At 43.4% G+C, this 19,567-nt stretch overlaps 1 protein-coding gene across 7 annotated transcripts in view; it reads left to right on the plus strand.

The window, feature by feature from the left end:
- LOC124549549 (arfGAP with SH3 domain, ANK repeat and PH domain-containing protein) overlaps nucleotides 1-19,567 on the plus strand; it is a 318,055-nt gene that overhangs the window by 156,064 nt on the left and 142,424 nt on the right. For all 7 annotated transcript variants that reach the window (XM_047125253.1, XM_047125251.1, XM_047125254.1 and 4 more), the window contains exon 2: nucleotides 10,496-10,644. In XM_047125253.1, coding sequence (XP_046981209.1) covers nucleotides 10,496-10,644 — 149 coding nt within the window. The remainder of the gene's footprint in view (nucleotides 1-10,495; nucleotides 10,645-19,567) is intronic.

The raw sequence follows: 19,567 nt of genomic DNA on the forward strand, positions 1-19,567 counted from the left end.
GTCGCCCAAGCGTTCTGTACGCCGTCTCGCTTGTAGATGAACTACTCTCTCCCAGAATTCCCCTAATGAACCGAGGTCGAGCGTTCGTTCTCCCTACAACTGACCTTCCGTGCTTGTTCCTTTTAATGTCGCTATGCAACGTTACGCCTAGATATTAAATAGCGTCGACCGCGCCAAGCAGCACACCATTAATACAGTATTCGAACTTTACATAATTGATTTTCCTAGTTATCTGCAATAAATTACATTTAGCAGAAGCTACAGCTGGGTAGACAAATATCAGTCCAGCAATTCGTGTTGCGCTAATTGCTCAAGACATTCCTATGTTCACATTGTGCAGAGAGGCAACTGTAGATGTTTTTCAGAGCACCATCATCGACTGTTCTGTGATTTCACTGCCCGCATCTCGTGGTCGTGCGGTAGCGTTCTCGCTTCCCACGTCCGGGTTCCCGGGTTCGATTCCCGGCGGGGTCAGGGATTTTCTCTGCCTCGTGATGGCTGGGTGTTGTGTGATGTCCTTAGGTTAGTTAGGTTTAAGTAGTTCTAAGTTCTAGGGGACTGATGACCATAGATGTTAAGTCCCATAGTGCTCAGAGCCATTTCAACCATTTTGTGATTTCACTCACTCCACTAAGTGCAGTCAAGCTTGATCAGAAGAGAAGAGAAGAACACTTCAGATTCAACCTCTCCATCGTGTACAGACTGCAATAGGCAGCTGCAGTACTGACCTGCAGCGACAGTATCTGAATCGGTCAGACAACGCAGTATCCTCACGTAAGGCTTTTGATAAAGGAATTTGATAAAATATTCATCTCATTTCTTTGACAATGATCTTTGACGTAGCGCAAAAATCGGTATTATACTGTCATCAAATACTTCGTCGTAGTTCCTTCAGAAGGGCTGGCATGTACTAACAGAAGAACTGCACGATATCACCTTACAAATTGCTATTTTTAATGCTGTTAATCTCATAGTTCCCAGTCACTAACCGAGCCATTGATTTCCCTACACGAATGCGAAATGTAATTGAACCATCCCTCCTCCTGTTAATGTCAACATATAATAATAAAATCGGCAGTGTTATGTACAGTTGGTAGTAGCCGAGTCGTAACGGTATCATTAAAATCGTTCGACATGATAAGTTAACAGTGACCTGATGTGTTTACGTTTCAAAGGAACAGATTATATCCGCGTGCTCGCCAAGTACTTTCTGATGCTTTAGGCCGATTGTAGCTTCATATCATGAATTTCTTTACGCGTTTCAAGTTCATTCTAATACATTCGAAATTAAGCACGATTTTTACATTCTTGGACATTAGTTGCTATTTATTCTTATGGATGACTTTTTGCCCTTGTCCGTGCTTCTATACTTTGCGTGTACTTATCAAGTTTCTCTTTCAGGGCTGCAACATTTAGTCCTCTACATGTCCGGCTGCGACGCTTTCTTTTGTTTGTGTTTATCTCGATCTACAGCTAACACATGTTCCACAGCTTTTAACGCAAAAGTTCAATTCCTATTCACTTTCAACTGCCACTGATTCATCATCAATGAATCGCATTGAGCTAATTTTCTGTCATTGACAAATAACAACAGTTCTTTAATTCTGGCCGGCCGGAGTGGCCGTGCGGTTCTAGGCGCTACAGTCTGGAGCCGAGCGACCGCTACGGTAGCAGTTTCGAATCCTGCCTGGGGCATGGATGTGTGTGATGTCCTTAGGTTAGTTAGGTTTAAGTAGTTCTAAGTTCTAGGGGACTGATGCCCTGAGATGTTAAGTCCCATAGTGCTCAGAGCCATCTTTAATTCCACTGTGAGTGAACAAATAAACATCAGTGGTGACAATCAACAACCCTTGCATGTATCCTGGTTTTGACTTCTTATATCTGTCAAGACAGACTGTTGTAATTCGCTTTGAAGAAAAAGAGTGGATTTCCATCTCCTTGCATAAAAAGCATTTTATTGTATCTCAGATAATAAAACACTTTTCCATATTTATAGTGCCACAGTTAGCTCCGAAGTATTACTTTCTCATTTTGAATGTGCTTCCCCATCCCATTTATACAACACCTAATGTTTCGAAGTTTGTTTATCCCTGTGGTACATGGTTTTTCACTGCAGTGGTCAGCTCTTAATGGCCAGTCATGAGGCTGTAAATGTACGCTTGGCACAACAGCGGTAGGGAGTGCCCACTGCAGTGGGCCGTGTGCGTTTGCGACTTCAGAACTGACTGAAAAAGCCAAAGAAGCGACCATTAACCGCTGACGACTGTAGTGGACGCCATGCACCACAGGGTATATACAAGTCAGCCACTTGTAGTAAACAGAGGGCGATCGTTTTCTTTTTTCTAAACTAAGACGTGGCGCTAGATTTGATCAAATGAATTTGATGAAAAGCAACATTTGACAAAAGTTCCTTACTGTACTGAGTCAAATATATTTGACAAAGCAAGTTTTTCAAAGAAATTTGATAGTCTAATACCGACCCAACTGGTGTAGCTTTTTTTTCGGCTGTGACCGGGACGCCACCTGCCACACTTACGAGCAACGGTCGGCGATCGCAGCCCGCCTACAGGGATTCTGGTTCGTGCGCACACCTTCTGAAAAGTGGAACAATTATTAGGCGGTAGGAAATAAGGGGTGATGGAGGTGTCGGCAGTGCGGCCTGAGACAATGTGCCCGTGCGCCGACGTTACAGCGGCGGTCTACGAGCCCTTTGGTCAGGAATGCAGATCACAAAGAATAGGCTGCCGCTTTTAGTCGTAATGGGTTCGCTGAAAAGCTTCGAGCGCAGAAGCTGTCGCCGTGTTTAAAGCACTCCCAGCTACCAGCGCCGCAGAGCGTACGCGCGCGTTCTGACAGGGGAAGCTCCCCTCAGGTTTAGTGGTAAGATGGCTCAGTGGATAGCCCGTCAAAAATTGAACACAGATCAAGCACGAAAGCAGGAAGAAGGGGTTCTGAACTGTGAAAAAAGAAGCAAAATGGAAGCAGTGAACGGTCCAAGCTCAAGATATGCAGATCGAGCGATCCACAGGAACACGGCGTCATGGTTGGGTGTCACGGTAGATCCGTTTTCAAACCTCTCTCGTGCCCCATTTTTGCACAAATTTATGTATCTGTCCGTCGGGTCAAAAAATGGTTCAAATGGCTCTGAGCACTATGGGACTTAACTGCTGAGGTCATCAGTCCCCTAGAACTTAGAACTACTTAAACCTAACTAAGGACATCACATACATCCATGCCCGAGGCAGGATTCGAACCTGCGACCGTAGCGGTCTCGCGGTTCCAGACTGTAGCTCCTAGAACCGCTCGGCCATTCCGGCCGGCCCGTCGGGTCATTGGTGTGTCTGTTTTCCTTCTGTAGTCTTGGCAATTGCCCTACTATACATTCATTATAGATTGAGTCGTGTGGTAATAATATATTATCGTCGCAAGTAAATGTGTTGAATAGTGACTGCAGGCGAGATGCCTCATAGACCTCTCACAGAAATGAAAACAACAAATGAAGGGGTACGAACTATGTTACAAAGAAGGAATTCAAGAGTCAAAACTTCCAAAACGGAACACAAGAGGCGTAACATGTGGTACTTGTGTAGAACAAATAGGAGGTACGTATGTCTGGAGGTCCCTTCGTTACACGCTCCTGTTGGAAACGGATGTTACATCACGATACAGACACAAATTTGAATACAGCGAATTTACACGTTTGTGACCAGACGGAGAGTTCGTAATTTAGTGAAAAAAAGTGAGGCTAGAGGCAGATTTCAACCGGAATCTCCCTCTTCACAGTCCAACACCATGTGACCACGTGACCACGTCGTCACGGTAATTCAGTGTCGCTCGGTGTTGCATATGTCGATCTTGGACCGTTCACTGTTTTTATTTTGCTTTTTTTCCACGATTTAGTATTCTTTCTTCCTCTTCTCATGCTTGATCTATGTTCGGTTTTTGACAGGCTATCCAATGGGCCATCTTACCATTAAATCTGAGAGGGGTGCGATGGAAAGTTTCCCTTGTGAGCAATACGGCCGGCCGGTGTGGCCGAGCGGTTCTAGGCGCTACAGTCTGGAACCGCTCTACCGCTACGGTCGCAGGTTCGAATCCTGCCCCGGGCGTGGATGTGTGTGTGATGTCCTTAGGTTTAAGTAGTTCTAAGTTCCAGGGGTCTGATGACATCAGAAGTTAAGACCCATAGTGCTCAGAACCATTTGAACCATTTTTTTGAGCAACACGACAGCGCCAAGTCTGGCAGAACACTTTTTTGCCTGCTTTTTCTTCAGATTCTTAGCGTGGGTGCCTTTTCACCATAGGGAACTAAATTTCTCCTCCCGAAGTCATTTGCGCCTGCCACCACCTCTTCGCCAGTGTGACTAAGATATTAGACGTGTGTGTGTGTGAGAAGGACGTGGGCAATTAAAGAGAATCCCTCATTTATTCACTGCGATTAAAGTTCTCCTGAAGCAATTTAAGCGATGCCAGGACTTTTCCGACAAGGCTGCGCGACTTTCTCTCCAATTGAGGAAATGCTCCATTTCTGATGGTCTGGATGTCTACAGGTCGCTCCCTAAGGTAGGCCGTTCTGAACAGTGACCTCCGACTGGTCGGCGAATTGTTACGACATTGACCATCCAGCGCTCCTAGCGTCAAGCGTTGACGGTACTGTTACAGTTCTCCGCGTCTCCCCTCTTGTTAGATTTGGAGCTCTACGCTGGAGGGTTCCAGCTTTCGTTTAAAGACCTATAAGTGACATAATCGAAACGAAGAAGTTCAGCGGTGCGACAAATCTAGTCACCGTGCAAACCTGGCTGCCCATGTACGTCGTCATACAACAGTTACGAACACTTTACAATTTTGCGTGGCTTCTTCAGTTTCCCGGCCTCATCCCGTGTCTTCACGGGGGGCGGCGTATTAATGTAGATTTGGCGATGTTCGTGGTAGTGGGGGCCGGATGCCCTCCCTGTCGCCTTAAAACACCGCCCCCTCCTCCCGGAACCGAATTTCTGTACCCCCATTTGTCTGCGTCTAGTGTTATACCATGTGACAGTGTCAGAACGTGTTCGAAAGGTTTGCCAGTCGTGTAATTGAGGACAGCCTGGTGTTCAGCAGTCGGATATGGGAAACCGCCTAAACCGCACATCGAGTCTAATCGCCGTGTCTCCCCAAATCCTCGTAACAGTTCGCAGATATCCATAAGAAAATCGTACTGTTTTCATTAAAAATTTTACGACGGCACTGATGATTTCATCGTACTGACGAATCCGGAATAATCGATTTACTGACACCATTCTTCTGCAACAACTGATGCCCGCAAAATCCGTTTTCGGTTATATACGTCCCGCAAAGTGACCAGGACGTGGAAAATGGGAGAAGTTAGAGGTACTAGAATTATATATTAATATCTTCAGCTGCCGACGGGCGTTGATATATATCAACGGGGACAGTTGACAATGTGTGCCCCGACCGGGACCCGATCCCGGGATCTCCTGCTTACATGGCAAACGCTCTATCGATCTGAGCCACCGAGGGCACAGAGGATAGGGCGACTGCAGGGACTATCTCGCGCACGCCTCCCGCGAGACCCACATTCTCACCTTGTATGTCCACACACTACATTCGTAGTGTCCCTGCCCAACACACTAATTAGTCATGGAAGACATTCTTACCAAGTCCCGTAAGAGTTCGGGTAATATGTGTGCATATTACCAGAGGAAAGTCATGGCCGGTATTGCCAGAACTATATACTTATAAGTTCTCGCTATAAGTATAATTAGAGGTAATACTGAGAATTACCGACAGTCGTTCCTCCCACACACCATTCGCGAAAGGAACGGGCGAAAGGAGGGAGGCGGATGACGGTAGTAGCTTAATTACTCTCCGCGACACTCTGTAAGGTGTCTTATGGAGTGCAGTGGCAATGTGCAGACTTACGGTAGAAGTGAGACAATGTGAGATTCAGAAGGGGATCGTTATCCTCTTTGGACACCGCGAATCGCCGCCAGTCCTAGGAGACTACACAGGGACTTGAACGTGACTGGAGATTGCGCGAAGCCCGGTCGTGGCGGCCAACCTCGAGAACGTTGGGGTTTGGAGTGGGGGAAGGTGGGGACTGGTCTGCCAGCCATTAACCAATTGCGTCCAATTGCGGCGACGGGCGCGGGAATGCCGTGCCCGTCTGTGGCGCGAAGTGGCTGATGGGAATAGCTGGAGCCATACTAATTGATGAGTCTAATATTTCAATACAAAAAGTGACGGATATATTGCGTCAGTCACATATATTTTTATTTTGAGCATCATTGCTGGTTCCATAGCTTATGCCATCAACATCAGATGGAATAAGATTTTTTTACCTTTTTGAATTTATTTGTGACTTGGGTATTTGTCTGCGAGGGCAGTTCAATAAGTAATGCAACACATATTTTTCTGAAACAGGGGTTGTTTTATTCAGCATTGAAATACACCAGGTTATTCCCCAATCTTTTAGCTACACAACACTATTTTTCAACGTAATCTCCATTCAATGCTACGGCCTTACGCCACCTTGAATGAGGGCCTGTATGCCTGCATGGTACCATTCCACTGGTCGATGTCGGAGCCAACGTCGTACTGCATCAATAACTTCTTCATCATCCGCGTAGTGCCTCCCACGGATTGCGTCCTTCATTGGGCCAAACATATGGAAATCCGACGGTGCGAGATCGGGGCTGTAGGGTGCATGAGGAAGAACAGTCCACTGAAGTTTTGTGAGCTCCTCTCGGGTGCAAGGACTTGTATGAGGTCTTGCGTTGTCATGAAGAAGGAGAAGTTCGTTCAGATTTTTGTGCCTACGAACACGCTGAAGTCGTTTCTTCAATTTCTGAAGAGTAGCACAATACACTTCAGAGTTGATCTTTTGACCATGGGGAAGGACATCGAACAGAATAACCCCTTCAGCGTCCCAGAAGACTGTAACCATGACTTTACCGGCTGAGGGTATGGCTTTAAACTTTTTCTTGGTAGGGGAGTGGGTGTGGCGCCACTCCATTGATTGCCGTTTTGTTTCAGGTTCGAAGTGATGAACCCATGTTTCATCGCCTGTAACAATCTTTGACAAGAAATTGTCACCCTCAGCCACATGACGAGCAAGCAATTCCGCACAGATGGTTCTCCTTTGCTCTTTATGGTGTTCGGTTAGACAACGAGGGACCCAGCGGGAACAAACCTTTGAATATCCCAACTGGTGAACAATTGTGACAGCACTACTAACAGAGATGTCAAGTTGAGCACTGAGTTGTTTGATGGTGATCCGTCGATCATCTCGAACGAGTGTGTTCGCACGCTCCGCCATTGCAGGAGTCACAGCTGTGCACGGCCGGCCCGCACGCGGGAGATCAGACAGTCTTGCTTGACCTTGCGGCGATGATGACACACGCTTTGCCCAACGACTCACCGTGCTTTTGTCCACTGCCAGATCACCGTAGACATTCTGCAAGCGCCTATGAATATCTGAGATGCCCTGGTTTTCCGCCAAAGGAAACTCGATCACTGCCCGTTGTTTGCAACGCACATCCGTTACAGACGCCATTTTAACAGCTCCGTACAGCGCTGCCACCTGTCGGAAGTCAATGAAACTATACAAGACGAAGCGGGAATGTTTGAAAATATTCCACAAGAAATTTCCGGTTTTTTCAACCAAAATTGGCCGAGAAAAAAAATGTATTGCATTACTTATTGGACTGCCCTCGTATTTGGTACACTACGATGTAGCAAGAAGGTTGTGTGTCGTCTGCACTGACGATGAAACACTAGCTTTATTGATTTACACCAATGAAAGGTCCAGAAACTATAAATGCCGTATATCTGGAATAGCAGATATCTCTCAACTGCCGTGGAGCACTACGGGTTTCAACATCACTAATGTTTGCAACGCTTCCAGTGCGAAGAAATTAACTGACCACAAGATACTAGGCTACATCAAAGATGTTGGTATAGACAACCGTGTTCATAAGTACCTCTAGGGGTTTCAGAAGATGGCAAGTCGTATGTACGGGGCACAAAGAAACACACATCAGTGGACAGTATTTTTCCAAGTATCGATTCATCATACGCGCCGCGACGTAGCCGCACTGGGGAGCAGGCGTGTCGGACAAGCCATCCGCTGCCTACTGTCACGTTGAATTAGTTCGAACATGTAGGTAGGCAACACTGTGAACAAATTCCCAAACTGGCCTCCTGTCGCGCCATCCAAGACAATTCATATCGGCGACTTCTGTGAATATCGCGCCCCTATTAATGATTGCTGCGTCACAAGTGGTGGCCATATTGAGCACCTGTTAAACACACAGAGGCTGCATTCACGGATATGTCTCGGTTTTAAACTGAGACGACAAAAGTCACGGGACACCTCATAATATCGTGTTGGACCCTCGTTTGCCTGGCGTAGTGCAGCACCTCAGCGTGGCGTGGACTCAGCCTCCGCTGCCGCCCATAACAGCGAGAGTGTCGGTGGTGCAGGGCTGTGTGCACCAACTGACCTCTCCATTATGTCCCATGAATGTTCGATACGATTCATGTTGGGTGACCTGGGTGGCCAAATCATTCGCCCTAACTGTCCAGAATGCCCTTCAGGCCAATCGCGAACAATTGTAGCTGGGTGACATAGCTCATTGTCACCCATGAAACGTATTCTCCATAGATGTTAAGTAGAACCGGTGATAAAATGGATTTGAAGTAGTTTTATGTTGTCTGACTTCTAAAGATGGTAAGATGATCAGGACCGCCCATTTCTGCTAGTACGCTGCACAGTTGTTTCCGTCGAACACAGTCGAAAGACTTGCTATACTCCAGGGAACAAAGAACTAATGGGGTATTGAATTCCCTGTATTTTTCAATTAGCTGTCTGATACTGGGACTCCACTCTCGTTTTGTTTTATTGTGCACAAACTGAGCTTGCTCTTGTGGTATTTGTTTATTTAAGTAGGTTCTCCGGCGTTCATGGATGATATTAAGAAAAATATTTTTGGCATGTGGAATCATGACACGCTTCCGTAGTTCCTACAGTGCCATCAGCGGAAAAACTAAAGTTTTTATATTCCCTCTACACAGTAATTCCTCTTTCAAATTTCTCCTTTGTTTCCTTTACTGCTTGCTACTTGTACACCTTGAATAACAGCGGGAATAGGATAAAACCCTGTCTCACGCCCCTCTCAACCACTGTTCTCCTTTCGTCCCCTTCGGCTCTTGTATCCGTAGTCTCCTTTCTGCACAAGATGTTAATAACCTCCTGCTACATTTCATCCTTGTTAGCTTCAGAATTTCAAAGAATGTAGTCTCGACAGCATTATCAAAATCTTTCTCTTAAGCTACAAACTTTATAAGTGTGGGTTGCTTTCTCCTGTTTCAATCTGCGATTACCTGATGCTCCCTTTGAAACTCTCAACAACCTATGGGTCTTTCAGTTTATGCAAAAATGTTCAAATGTGTGTGAAATCTTATGGGACTTAACTGCTATAAGGTCAACAGCCCCTAAGCTTGCACACTACTTAACCTAAACGCATGGCTAATCCCGCGCGGCAGTTTATGCAGGTCCTAACTCCTTAATTTCCTTCTATTTGGAGTTTTTTCAGTTTTGATCTGCAGTTTATTGCCAGTAAATTATATCGCAGCCCACACCAACCCCTGGAAATGTCTTGGAGTATAAAATCTGGTTTAGAAATCTCTGTTTCAGCATTAAATAATGTCTTAATCTAATTCCAAATGTTATTTTTTTGAAAATTACATGTAGAAGCGCTCTATGTAAATATAGTGTATGTTTAGTGATATTACATTAATATACCTGAAAAACTTATAAAGGATTTAATTGATTTGGAATCAGTTTTTTTTCATTTAGTAGTTTTTGCCAGTCCCCTTGTTCATCACCAAAATCTCCAGCTCTCCTTGTATGTCTTTCGTATGGCCTTTCTTCAGTTTATGTAGTATTTTCAACTGATTGTTTACGTTTTCAAACTTTTGCCCTGTGTTTTCGATGGCAATGAAAAAGGCTATTTCAGACTGAGCTATACAAGATTTCGATGGTCGTTATTAAAAAAAAAAGCTCTGATCACTTTTTCCATTTTGTATAATAACACAGTATTTGAAAGCAATGGAAATTTTCGAATAAACATTACACGTTTTCAAAAAGGAAAAGAAAAAAGTTGTAGCATAGCTGCTACGGCAAATTCATGTCCCGGTTTTTTACTCAGTTATTAGTAAAAAGTAAAAGAATGCGTTACAACCAAGACCAGGCACATACCGAAAAATACCGGTTATTCAGAATTAAAATACTGGTATCAGTTTGAACAGGTCGGTTTTTCCCATCCCTTCATCCTAGTCTCTCGTCTGTTCAGGTTTACAAATTTCCCACTTTCGAAACAGCTCAGTGTTGTGCGTTGGTTTGTTTTAGGTTACCGACAAAAGCGAACTGTCGCGAGCCGCCACTTTCAGGTGCTGTTTTGGACCCGGTGTGACGGGCGTGTATGTGTTGCAGCGCACGTGGACAACGAGGTGTACCTGTCGCGCGCGCTGGAGAGGCTGGGCGGCAACGCGCTCGACAAGGACCAGGAGCCCGACATCGGCGCCGCCTTCATCAAGTTCGCCGTCGTCACCAAGGAGCTGTCGCAGCTCATGAAGACGCTGGTCAGTACGCCGAAACTTCCCACTTAGCTCCTAACAATAATTTTAAATAAATAAATTATTGCATAAAATTTAGGTAGGAGATTAATTAATCAAAATTTCCACGGGTGTACTGCCGGTCTACAGTGTCCAACGGGCACAATATTTCGGCGATCATACATGTCGCCATCACCAGGTTAACTGACGGACTGAGCTCCTGTGAACGTGCCGGCACGGAGACCCGTACGCTGTGGCTGCTCAGAGGGAACTGGGTTCGGTCGCGGCGGCGGCCGATTTAAATACCCTGCGCCCGCGGCGCGCTCCCTTCGCTGTCCGCGCTCCGCCACACGTACCAATGCGAGGCTGGCCCGTTTCTTGATTCTCTTAGCTGCTGCAGAATCGATGTGATGCATAACCTTAGCTAAATTTGGAACAACATTCTCGGAACGACATCTCTTTAGAAAGACAAGAGTACCTAGCAAACGACATCTACGGTGGCGCAACTTTTCGAATTTCTTCATGCTGCGGTACATCTCCTCCCCGTAAAGGTGTATGATGTGATTCTTGAGTTTCTCCCGGCGTCGTCTCAGACGCCGTCGCAATCTGTTCCACCGCGCGACCGTGGCGCGGGGCGCGGACAGCGGAGGGAGCGCGCCGCGGGCGGAGGGTATTTAAATCGACCGCCGCCGCGACCGAACCCAGTTCCCTCTGAGCAGCCATAGCGTACGGATCTCCGTGCTGGCACGTTCACAGGAGCTCAGTCCGTCAGTTTACCTGATGATGGCGACATGTATGATCGCCGAAATATTGTGCCCGTTGGACACTGTAGACCGGCATTACACCCGTGGATGTTTTGATTATCAAATACGCCGGGAGAAACTCAAGAATCACATCAGGAGATTAATTAATTATGGTCGTCAGCTCAAAAAGAAGCAAACGTTATATATTCCGAAACAAAAGTAATACCGACAGACTTGGAGCGTTTGTAATGAATACCTCGGTTGAGGATAGGAACCCGTGTCCAGAAACGTCACACATCGCCACTGCAGAAAACCCAAGTTACAAAGAGAAGCGCCAGCCCCTAGGCCACTCATGCGGCAGCAGGCGCAAATCTGCATGCGATGCACCGCTAGCGAAACACGTCGCAATGAGCCAGACAGACTTCAGGTCCATATATGGCTTCGAACTGTCACGTTACAAATTCATGGTTGTTGGCCCACTTGCAGGCTCTGTAACGTCGCTTCGGCGCCCTGTAGCGTCGTTGAATCGTGTTACCGAACATGGGTTCCTCTCCTCAAGACACCTTGGAAGATTGCCGGATATCAGTTTGTTGCATCGTGTACATTAGATAATGCTAAATATTTTCCGCTAGGAGAAGGAACTCGAGGATAATGGGGATCCGAAATAAATGCCACTGTACGTGTATTTCACTACGCTTGGAGCACTGTTTCTTTCTAATTTACTAAATCCATAAAAATTGTTTCGAAATTACCTGTATCGGACAGAAGACATATTTAAAAAAATTCTTCGGTCACTCGATTAGGGAAAGCGACGGTGACACCAGGTGAACTGATTATTCCATTTGTAGCTAGCTGCTCGTGACTTCTTTGTATAGATAGACACTGTTTCAGTCAGTCAAGAAGACCTTTTGAGAATATTTTCTTTCGTAGCGTTTCGTCTCTCATTTCAATTGTCTCTCTATTCAGTTAATTCCTCATCAATGGCGTTACCTTCAACTCATTAATAACGTTTACATTTCTGATTGGACCTCTTCTGCAACTACCCTCAAGAATTTCGTCTTCGCAGCTTGTGTTTGCTGTCATCTTCCTTTTTACTTAGCGATTTTGCCGTCATCTTCCCTTTTCCTTAGCCAACTCTCGCTTCCGAGCAACGGCAATGGTATCACCGTAGTATTATAAAATTTAATTTTTATATATAAATAATTTTAATGACCCTTGTACCTAATGTTCCTTATTTAAAAGGAATAGGCGCAGGTTCTGTTGAACAATGCCAAACGAAAGATTGCAGATATAAATTTACCGCTATTGCACAGATACTCATCATGAACATTAAAGATCGGAAAATAAAATTTTGTAAATGGTTGAATGAATTACTGTTCCTAACAATAATTTTAAATAACTAAATGACTGCATGGAATTTAGGTAGCAGATTAATTAATTATGGTCGCCAGCTCAAAAAGAAGCAAAAGTTTATGTTTGTTAGTGACTGAAATAAAGTTGAAATTACGTAATAATCACAAATGTGTTAGGATGGCAGTAGTGGGACACAAGCGACTTCGAGTGTAAATGAACATACAGCGTGAACAGTATTAATTTAAGTAGAAATTAGTTGACATTACTTATAACTAATCGAAATCAATTATAGTTACTGGCTAGCAACAGGTACGTCACGCGAAATGTACTGAATGACGTTACTCACTGTAATACTGTCTCTCTTGAGGTTTTGTAACCAACCACTAGCCGGCCAGAGTGACCGAGCGGTTCTAGGCGCTTCAGTCTGGAACCGCGCGACCGCTACGGTCGCAGGTTCGAATCTTGCCTCGGGCATGGATGTGTGTGATGTCCTTAGGTTAGTTGGGTTTAAGTAGTTATAAGTTCTAGGGGACTGATGACGTCAGATGTTGAGTGCCATAGTGCTCAGAGCCATTTGAACCATTTTTTTGGAACTAACCACTACTTCATAATCAATCTTCCCTCGGAAAACACCTTTGCGCTGCCAGTGTTACGAAAGTCACAAATATATGAAATATTTGCGAGACACACAACATAAAATTATATAAGTCGCGTTAATTGAAATGGTATACGCATTTTGCCACTGAAATTTTTTTACTTTGCTGATTGGATGCAGTAGAAACACTACAGTGCACAGAGAACTTTAATTCTTATTGCATTTGGTTACTCGCTGATTTAAGTTAAAACTGCATATGGAATTACTTTCATCTTCATTGAATTATCTCTCTCATTTGTGACTTTCTCGGTATTTAGGGTGGGAGGTAAGGACTCTGCTGATGGTTAATGAATCGGTATAATTAGCAGCCCTAATAAGGTTTATGGTTCAGTTAAATGACCACTGCAACGTTCAAGTACTGAAACTGTGACGCTGGAGAGGAGTGCACGTAACTAAAGAGAGCAGTATCCTGATATTACTTTATAGTGAGTTACTGGTGATGCGACGTAATGCATTTTAATGTTACTTTAAATCCGTCTTGATTGCAAATTTTTTTTTTTTTTTTTTTTTTTTTTATTATTCATATGACCGGTTTCGGTTCATTCAGAACCATCTTCAGATCTGTAAAAATAATTATGCTAATTTACTATTTCACGAAAGCAAATCTTTTTCATCCTATCTTATCAACATCAAATGCACCAGAACGTACCTGATATTTAAGTTACAGGAGTAACCCGTCCAATTCAGCAACTTTCACATGCTACGTCACATAAAATTGGTTGGCAGAGTGCACGTCATTTATATTAATTATGACACTATTACCGACAGGTGGCGTCTGGTACATTTGTTACATTCCATTTGCACATACTGTATTCAGTAGATCTTTTTTATATTAAAAATATTTAATTAAAATATGTAGATGTCAAAGCTAAAATCTGTACTTGTCAGGATTAAAAAACAGTAAAATTATCATTTTTATACGATCTAACAGGCATAGGGCGATTTATATATCTATGGTGCTGGTGTGAACTTGTTTTCTTCTACGGTCTGCTTCCGTGGTTCCCGCCACTTTGGTGTTGTGCCGCGGCCGCTCAGTCGTCTGCTGTCCATCGCCGCGGGCAAGAGGGCCGCACAGGAGGGCCCCGTCAACGACGCCAGGCGTTGCACGCGTCTTCCGGCTTCTCCACCGCGCACCATCTCTCATCCCTCGGCCTGGATCTCCATACGCAACAGTTGTCATCTTAGTAGGTCGTCATAAATGCTAAAATAGGCGTTATGATTGAATTCGCTTTGTTCGTTGAGGATTAAATCCGGGTCTTTATTTTTATGGGTGTATATTTCGATCTCTTCTAAAATGTTAAGGAACCGTCCCTTGTGAGCTCTATGCAGGATGTCTAAGTTGTTTTCAATATTCGTGACTGAGTGCTTTGTCGCAGCCATATGCGCCCCAAAAGCTGTTTTGTTTTGAGAGTAGGTGTGCTCCCTGAATCTGGTTTCAAAGTTCCTACCAGTCTGCCCTATATATTGTTTACAGCAGTCATTACATTTGATTTTATATACACCTGAATCCTGAAATTTATTCCTACTATTACATATTCTATGCCGGAGCTTCAATTTTAACGTGTTATTTGTTCGGAACCCTATTTTAACGTCGGATTTACGAAAGCATCTTTCAATTTTGTCTGCAATTCTTCCATTGTAAGTGAGAGCTACATATTTTTTCTTGTTGTTCCTCTTAACTGGTACTTGCCTTCCTTCTGTTTGTTCCATTTGCCTCTTCTTTATCTTCCTATAAATATTCATCACCTGCTTACATGTATATCCGTTCGCTACGGCCACTTGTTTTAAAATACTTAACTCCTTTTCTACTTCGTGTTGGCTTAGTGGCAATCTTAGTAGCCTGTATACCATCGAAGTAAAATATGCCCATTTGTATCGCGGTGGGTGACAAGAGCGCTCGTTGATAACTAGATCTGTACACGTAGGTTTTCTGAATATGCTAAATTCATGCTTCCCATTTTTCTTTATTAGTGTTAAATCTAAGTAATCTATACGGTTGTTTTCTTCAAATTCCATGGTGAATCTAATTTTCGGGTGTTGAGAGCTCATTTTTTGTGCTAAGTTTTCGATATCATTTTTATCTCCTTTGTATAATAAAATGGAGTCGTCCACATATCTCCTGTAATACACAATTTTCTCAGCGATATTGGGATTTTCATCAAAGAATTTGTTTTCTAAGTGATTTACAAAAATGTCAGCCAGCGTCCCAGCTAAACTGTTCCCCATTGCCAACAGAAAGACGGGCGCGATACAAATGGGCATATTTTACTTCGATGGTATACAGGCTACTAAGATTGCCACTAAGCCAACACGAAGTAGAAAAGGAGTTAAGTATTTTAAAACAAGTGGCCGTAGCGAACGGATATACATGTAAGCAGGTGATGAATATTTATAGGAAGATAAAGAAGAGGCAAATGGAACAAACAGAAGGAAGGCAAGTACCAGTTAAGAGGAACAACAAGAAAAAATATGTAGCTCTCACTTACAATGGAAGAATTGCAGACAAAATTGAAAGATGCTTTCGTAAATCCGACGTTAAAATAGGGTTCCGAACAAATAACACGTTAAAATTGAAGCTCCGGCATAGAATATGTAATAGTAGGAATAAATTTCAGGATTCAGGTGTATATAAAATCAAATGTAATGACTGCTGTAAACAATATATAGGGCAGACTGGTAGGAACTTTGAAACCAGATTCAGGGAGCACACCTACTCTCAAAACAAAACAGCTTTTGGGGCGCATATGGCTGCGACAAAGCACTCAGTCACGAATATTGAAAACAACTTAGACATCCTGCATAGAGCTCACAAGGGACGGTTCCTTAACATTTTAGAAGAGATCGAAATATACACCCATAAAAATAAAGACCCGGATTTAATCCTCAACGAACAAAGCGAATTCAATCATAACGCCTATTTTAGCATTTATGACGACCTACTAAGATGACAACTGTTGCGTATGGAGATCCAGGCCGAGGGATGAGAGATGGTGCGCGGTGGAGAAGCCGGAAGACGCGTGCAACGCCTGGCGTCGTTGACGGGGCCCTCCTGTGCGGCCCTCTTGCCCGCGGCGATGGACAGCAGACGACTGAGCGGCCGCGGCACAACACCAAAGTGGCGGGAACCACGGAAGCAGACCGTAGAAGAAAACAAGTTCACACCAGCACCATAGATATATAAATCGCCCTATGCCTGTTAGATCGTATAAAAATGATAATTTTACTGTTTTTTAATCCTGACAAGTACAGATTTTAGCTTTGACATCTACATATTTTAATTAAATATTTTTAATATAAAAAAGATCTACTGAATACAGTATGTGCAAATGGAATGTAACAAATGTACCAGACGCCACCTGTCGGTAATAGTGTCATAATTAATATAAATGACGTGCACTCTGCCAACCAATTTTATGTGACGTAGCATGTGAAAGTTGCTGAATTGGACGGGTTACTCCTGTAACTTAAATATCAGGTACGTTCTGGTGCATTTGATGTTGATAAGATAGGATGAAAAAGATTTGCTTTCGTGAAATAGTAAATTAGTATAATTATTTTTACAGATCTGAAGATGGTTCTGAATGAACCGAAACCGGTCATATGAATAATAAAAAAAAAAAAAAAAAAAATTTGCAATCAAGACGGATTTAAAGTAACATTAAAATCACTGATTGCTGTTATCCCAATAGACATTATGTCTGTTTTTGCAAAGTAATGCATTTTGTAATGACCATTCTTGGCAAAATGGTGTTCATTAACAACGAGAAAGTTTTAATAATTTTGGACCACACGATACTCTTCTTCGAATAACAACTCTTCTTAAATTCCTTGTACTGTGCCCAGATGTGTGCTTGCTCAAATTTCCACAATGCCTTGACATGCTCACACCACCATTTCTAGGACAGTCTCCATCATGCATTACAGCGCCGCCACTTTACGTCCGTACCTCACCACACATGTAAAGCAACGACTCTTTCCACTCTGATACTGGTTCTGCGTCCTCAAGCGCCCAACGATGTTATTGTCTATATACATGCAGGTTCTTTGGATTCTACACAATACGAACGTCCCCAGCTTCGCCAGCGTTTCTACACAACGTTTTTGCAATATTGTTTTTCAATTGTCATAATCATATTACAATTTTTAAATGGTGAATACTGCCAAAATTGACGAAATACATCCGTACACAAGAAATTAATTTATAATTACATAATTAATTGACTGAGTTGAGTTGCTGTGTTAAAATCTCTTCTGTATAGCATTCCACACATTTCTCCATATCTGTGCAACTTAACGTCTTTATTATTCTCGTAATGATAGGTCATATTAGCCTAGATAATTCAAATGTAGTAGTCCCTCCATTATTTCGTTGTTATTTGGTGTCTTCGACCTATAGAGTATTTATTTTGGAACGCCGTAATAATTATGTTATGTACTGCAGTTTTAAGATTGTATTCTGTGCATTTTTATTTTGTTTTTACTTTATTTACACGTCAAGTTCCGTAGGACCAAACTGAGGAGCAAATATCCGAGGTCATCGAAAGAGTCAGTACATGAAATTACAACATACAAGTAATAACAGAGAAAAATAAAATGTTTATGAACCCAAAAACGTCAAGCCACAATTTTCAGTAAACGCAGTCAATAATATAACATAACAATCAGCATACTCGTAATTTTTCAAGGAACTCCTCAACAGAATAGAAGGAGTGACCCACGAAGAAACTCTTCAGTTTAGATTTGAAAGCGCGTGGATTGCTGCTAAGATTTTTGAATTCTCGTGGTAGCTTATTGAAAATGGATGCAGCTTTATACTGCACAGCTTTCTACACAAGAGTTAAGAAAGTCCGATCCAGATGCAGGTTGGAGTTCTGCAGTGAGTGAAAGCTGCTTATTCTTGGTAATAAGCTGCTATTGTTAACAGGAAACGACGCTAAAGAATTCATATATTGAGAGGCCAATGTCAAAATACCCGGACTAGTGAACAGGGGTCGACAAGAGGTTCGCGAACTTACACCACTTATTGCCCCAACCAGCCGTTTCTGAGCCAAATATATATACTTTTAGAATGGGAAGAGTTGCCCCAAAATATAATACCGTACGACATAAGCCAATGAAAATAAGCAAAATAGACCAATTTTTGTGTCAAACGATCACTTACTTCAGATACCGTTCGAGTAGTAAAAATGGCAGCATTAAGTCTTTGAACAAGATCCTGAACGTAAGCTTCCCACGACAGTTTACTGTCTATCTGAACACCTAGAAATTTGAACTGATCAGTTTCACAAATTATACGCCCATTCTATGAAATTAAAACGTCGGGCTTTGTTGAATTATGTGTCAGAAACTGTAAGAACTGGGTCTTCGAAGAAGTATTGCTAGCTATCCGGAGCTCGTGGGCTCGCGGTCGCGTTCTCGCTTCCCCAACACCGGGTCCCGGGTTCGATTCCCGGCGGGGTCAGGGATTTTCACCTGCCTCGAGATGACTGGGTGTTTGTGTTGTCCTCATCATTTCATCATCATTAATGAAAGTGGCGGGATTGGACTGAAGAAAGGTTGGGAATTTGTACGGGCGCTGATAACCGCGCGGTTGAGCGCCCTTCAAACCAATCATCATCATCATCATCATCATCATTGCTAGCTGGAGTCATTCTTTCTTGTGTTATTACTTTATCATGTGCAAATAGTGTTAGGTCGGTGCATAAGTTCGTAGCGTTTTTCCATAAGTTTAGTAACACAACAGATACGCATAACAGAGGCTGTAGTCATCAATAATATATTCTCCTTCAGTACTTACAACAGGTTGCCAACGGTGGTGTAACTTTTCGACTCCGCCACTGTAGAAATCGCACGGTTTTAAGGCGAAGACCACGTCGAGCCATGTTCGGAGCCCATTTTCATCCGGGAAGTAAGTTCCATGAAGGTTGTTCAATAGAGAGCGGAAAAAGTGAAGCTCTGAGGGCGCAAGATCAGGTGAAAAATGCTGGTGCGGAATTACTTCCGATCCCAACAACTGTATAGAGTTTCTTAGTTCAGCAGAATGCTTGCGGGCTTTATCATGGAGTAGCGTCACTTCACGCAGTCTTCCTGGTCGCTGTTCTCTCATTGCATCTGCAAGGCGCCTCAGTTGTTGGCCGGACCGTCGCTGTTCCACCAGATGAATAACGTTATCTTTTGTGGATGCGCGCAGGTCTTTCTA

This window comes from Schistocerca americana, chromosome 1 (genome assembly GCF_021461395.2).
Source record: "Schistocerca americana isolate TAMUIC-IGC-003095 chromosome 1, iqSchAmer2.1, whole genome shotgun sequence".
Lineage (NCBI taxonomy): Eukaryota > Metazoa > Arthropoda > Insecta > Orthoptera > Acrididae > Schistocerca > Schistocerca americana.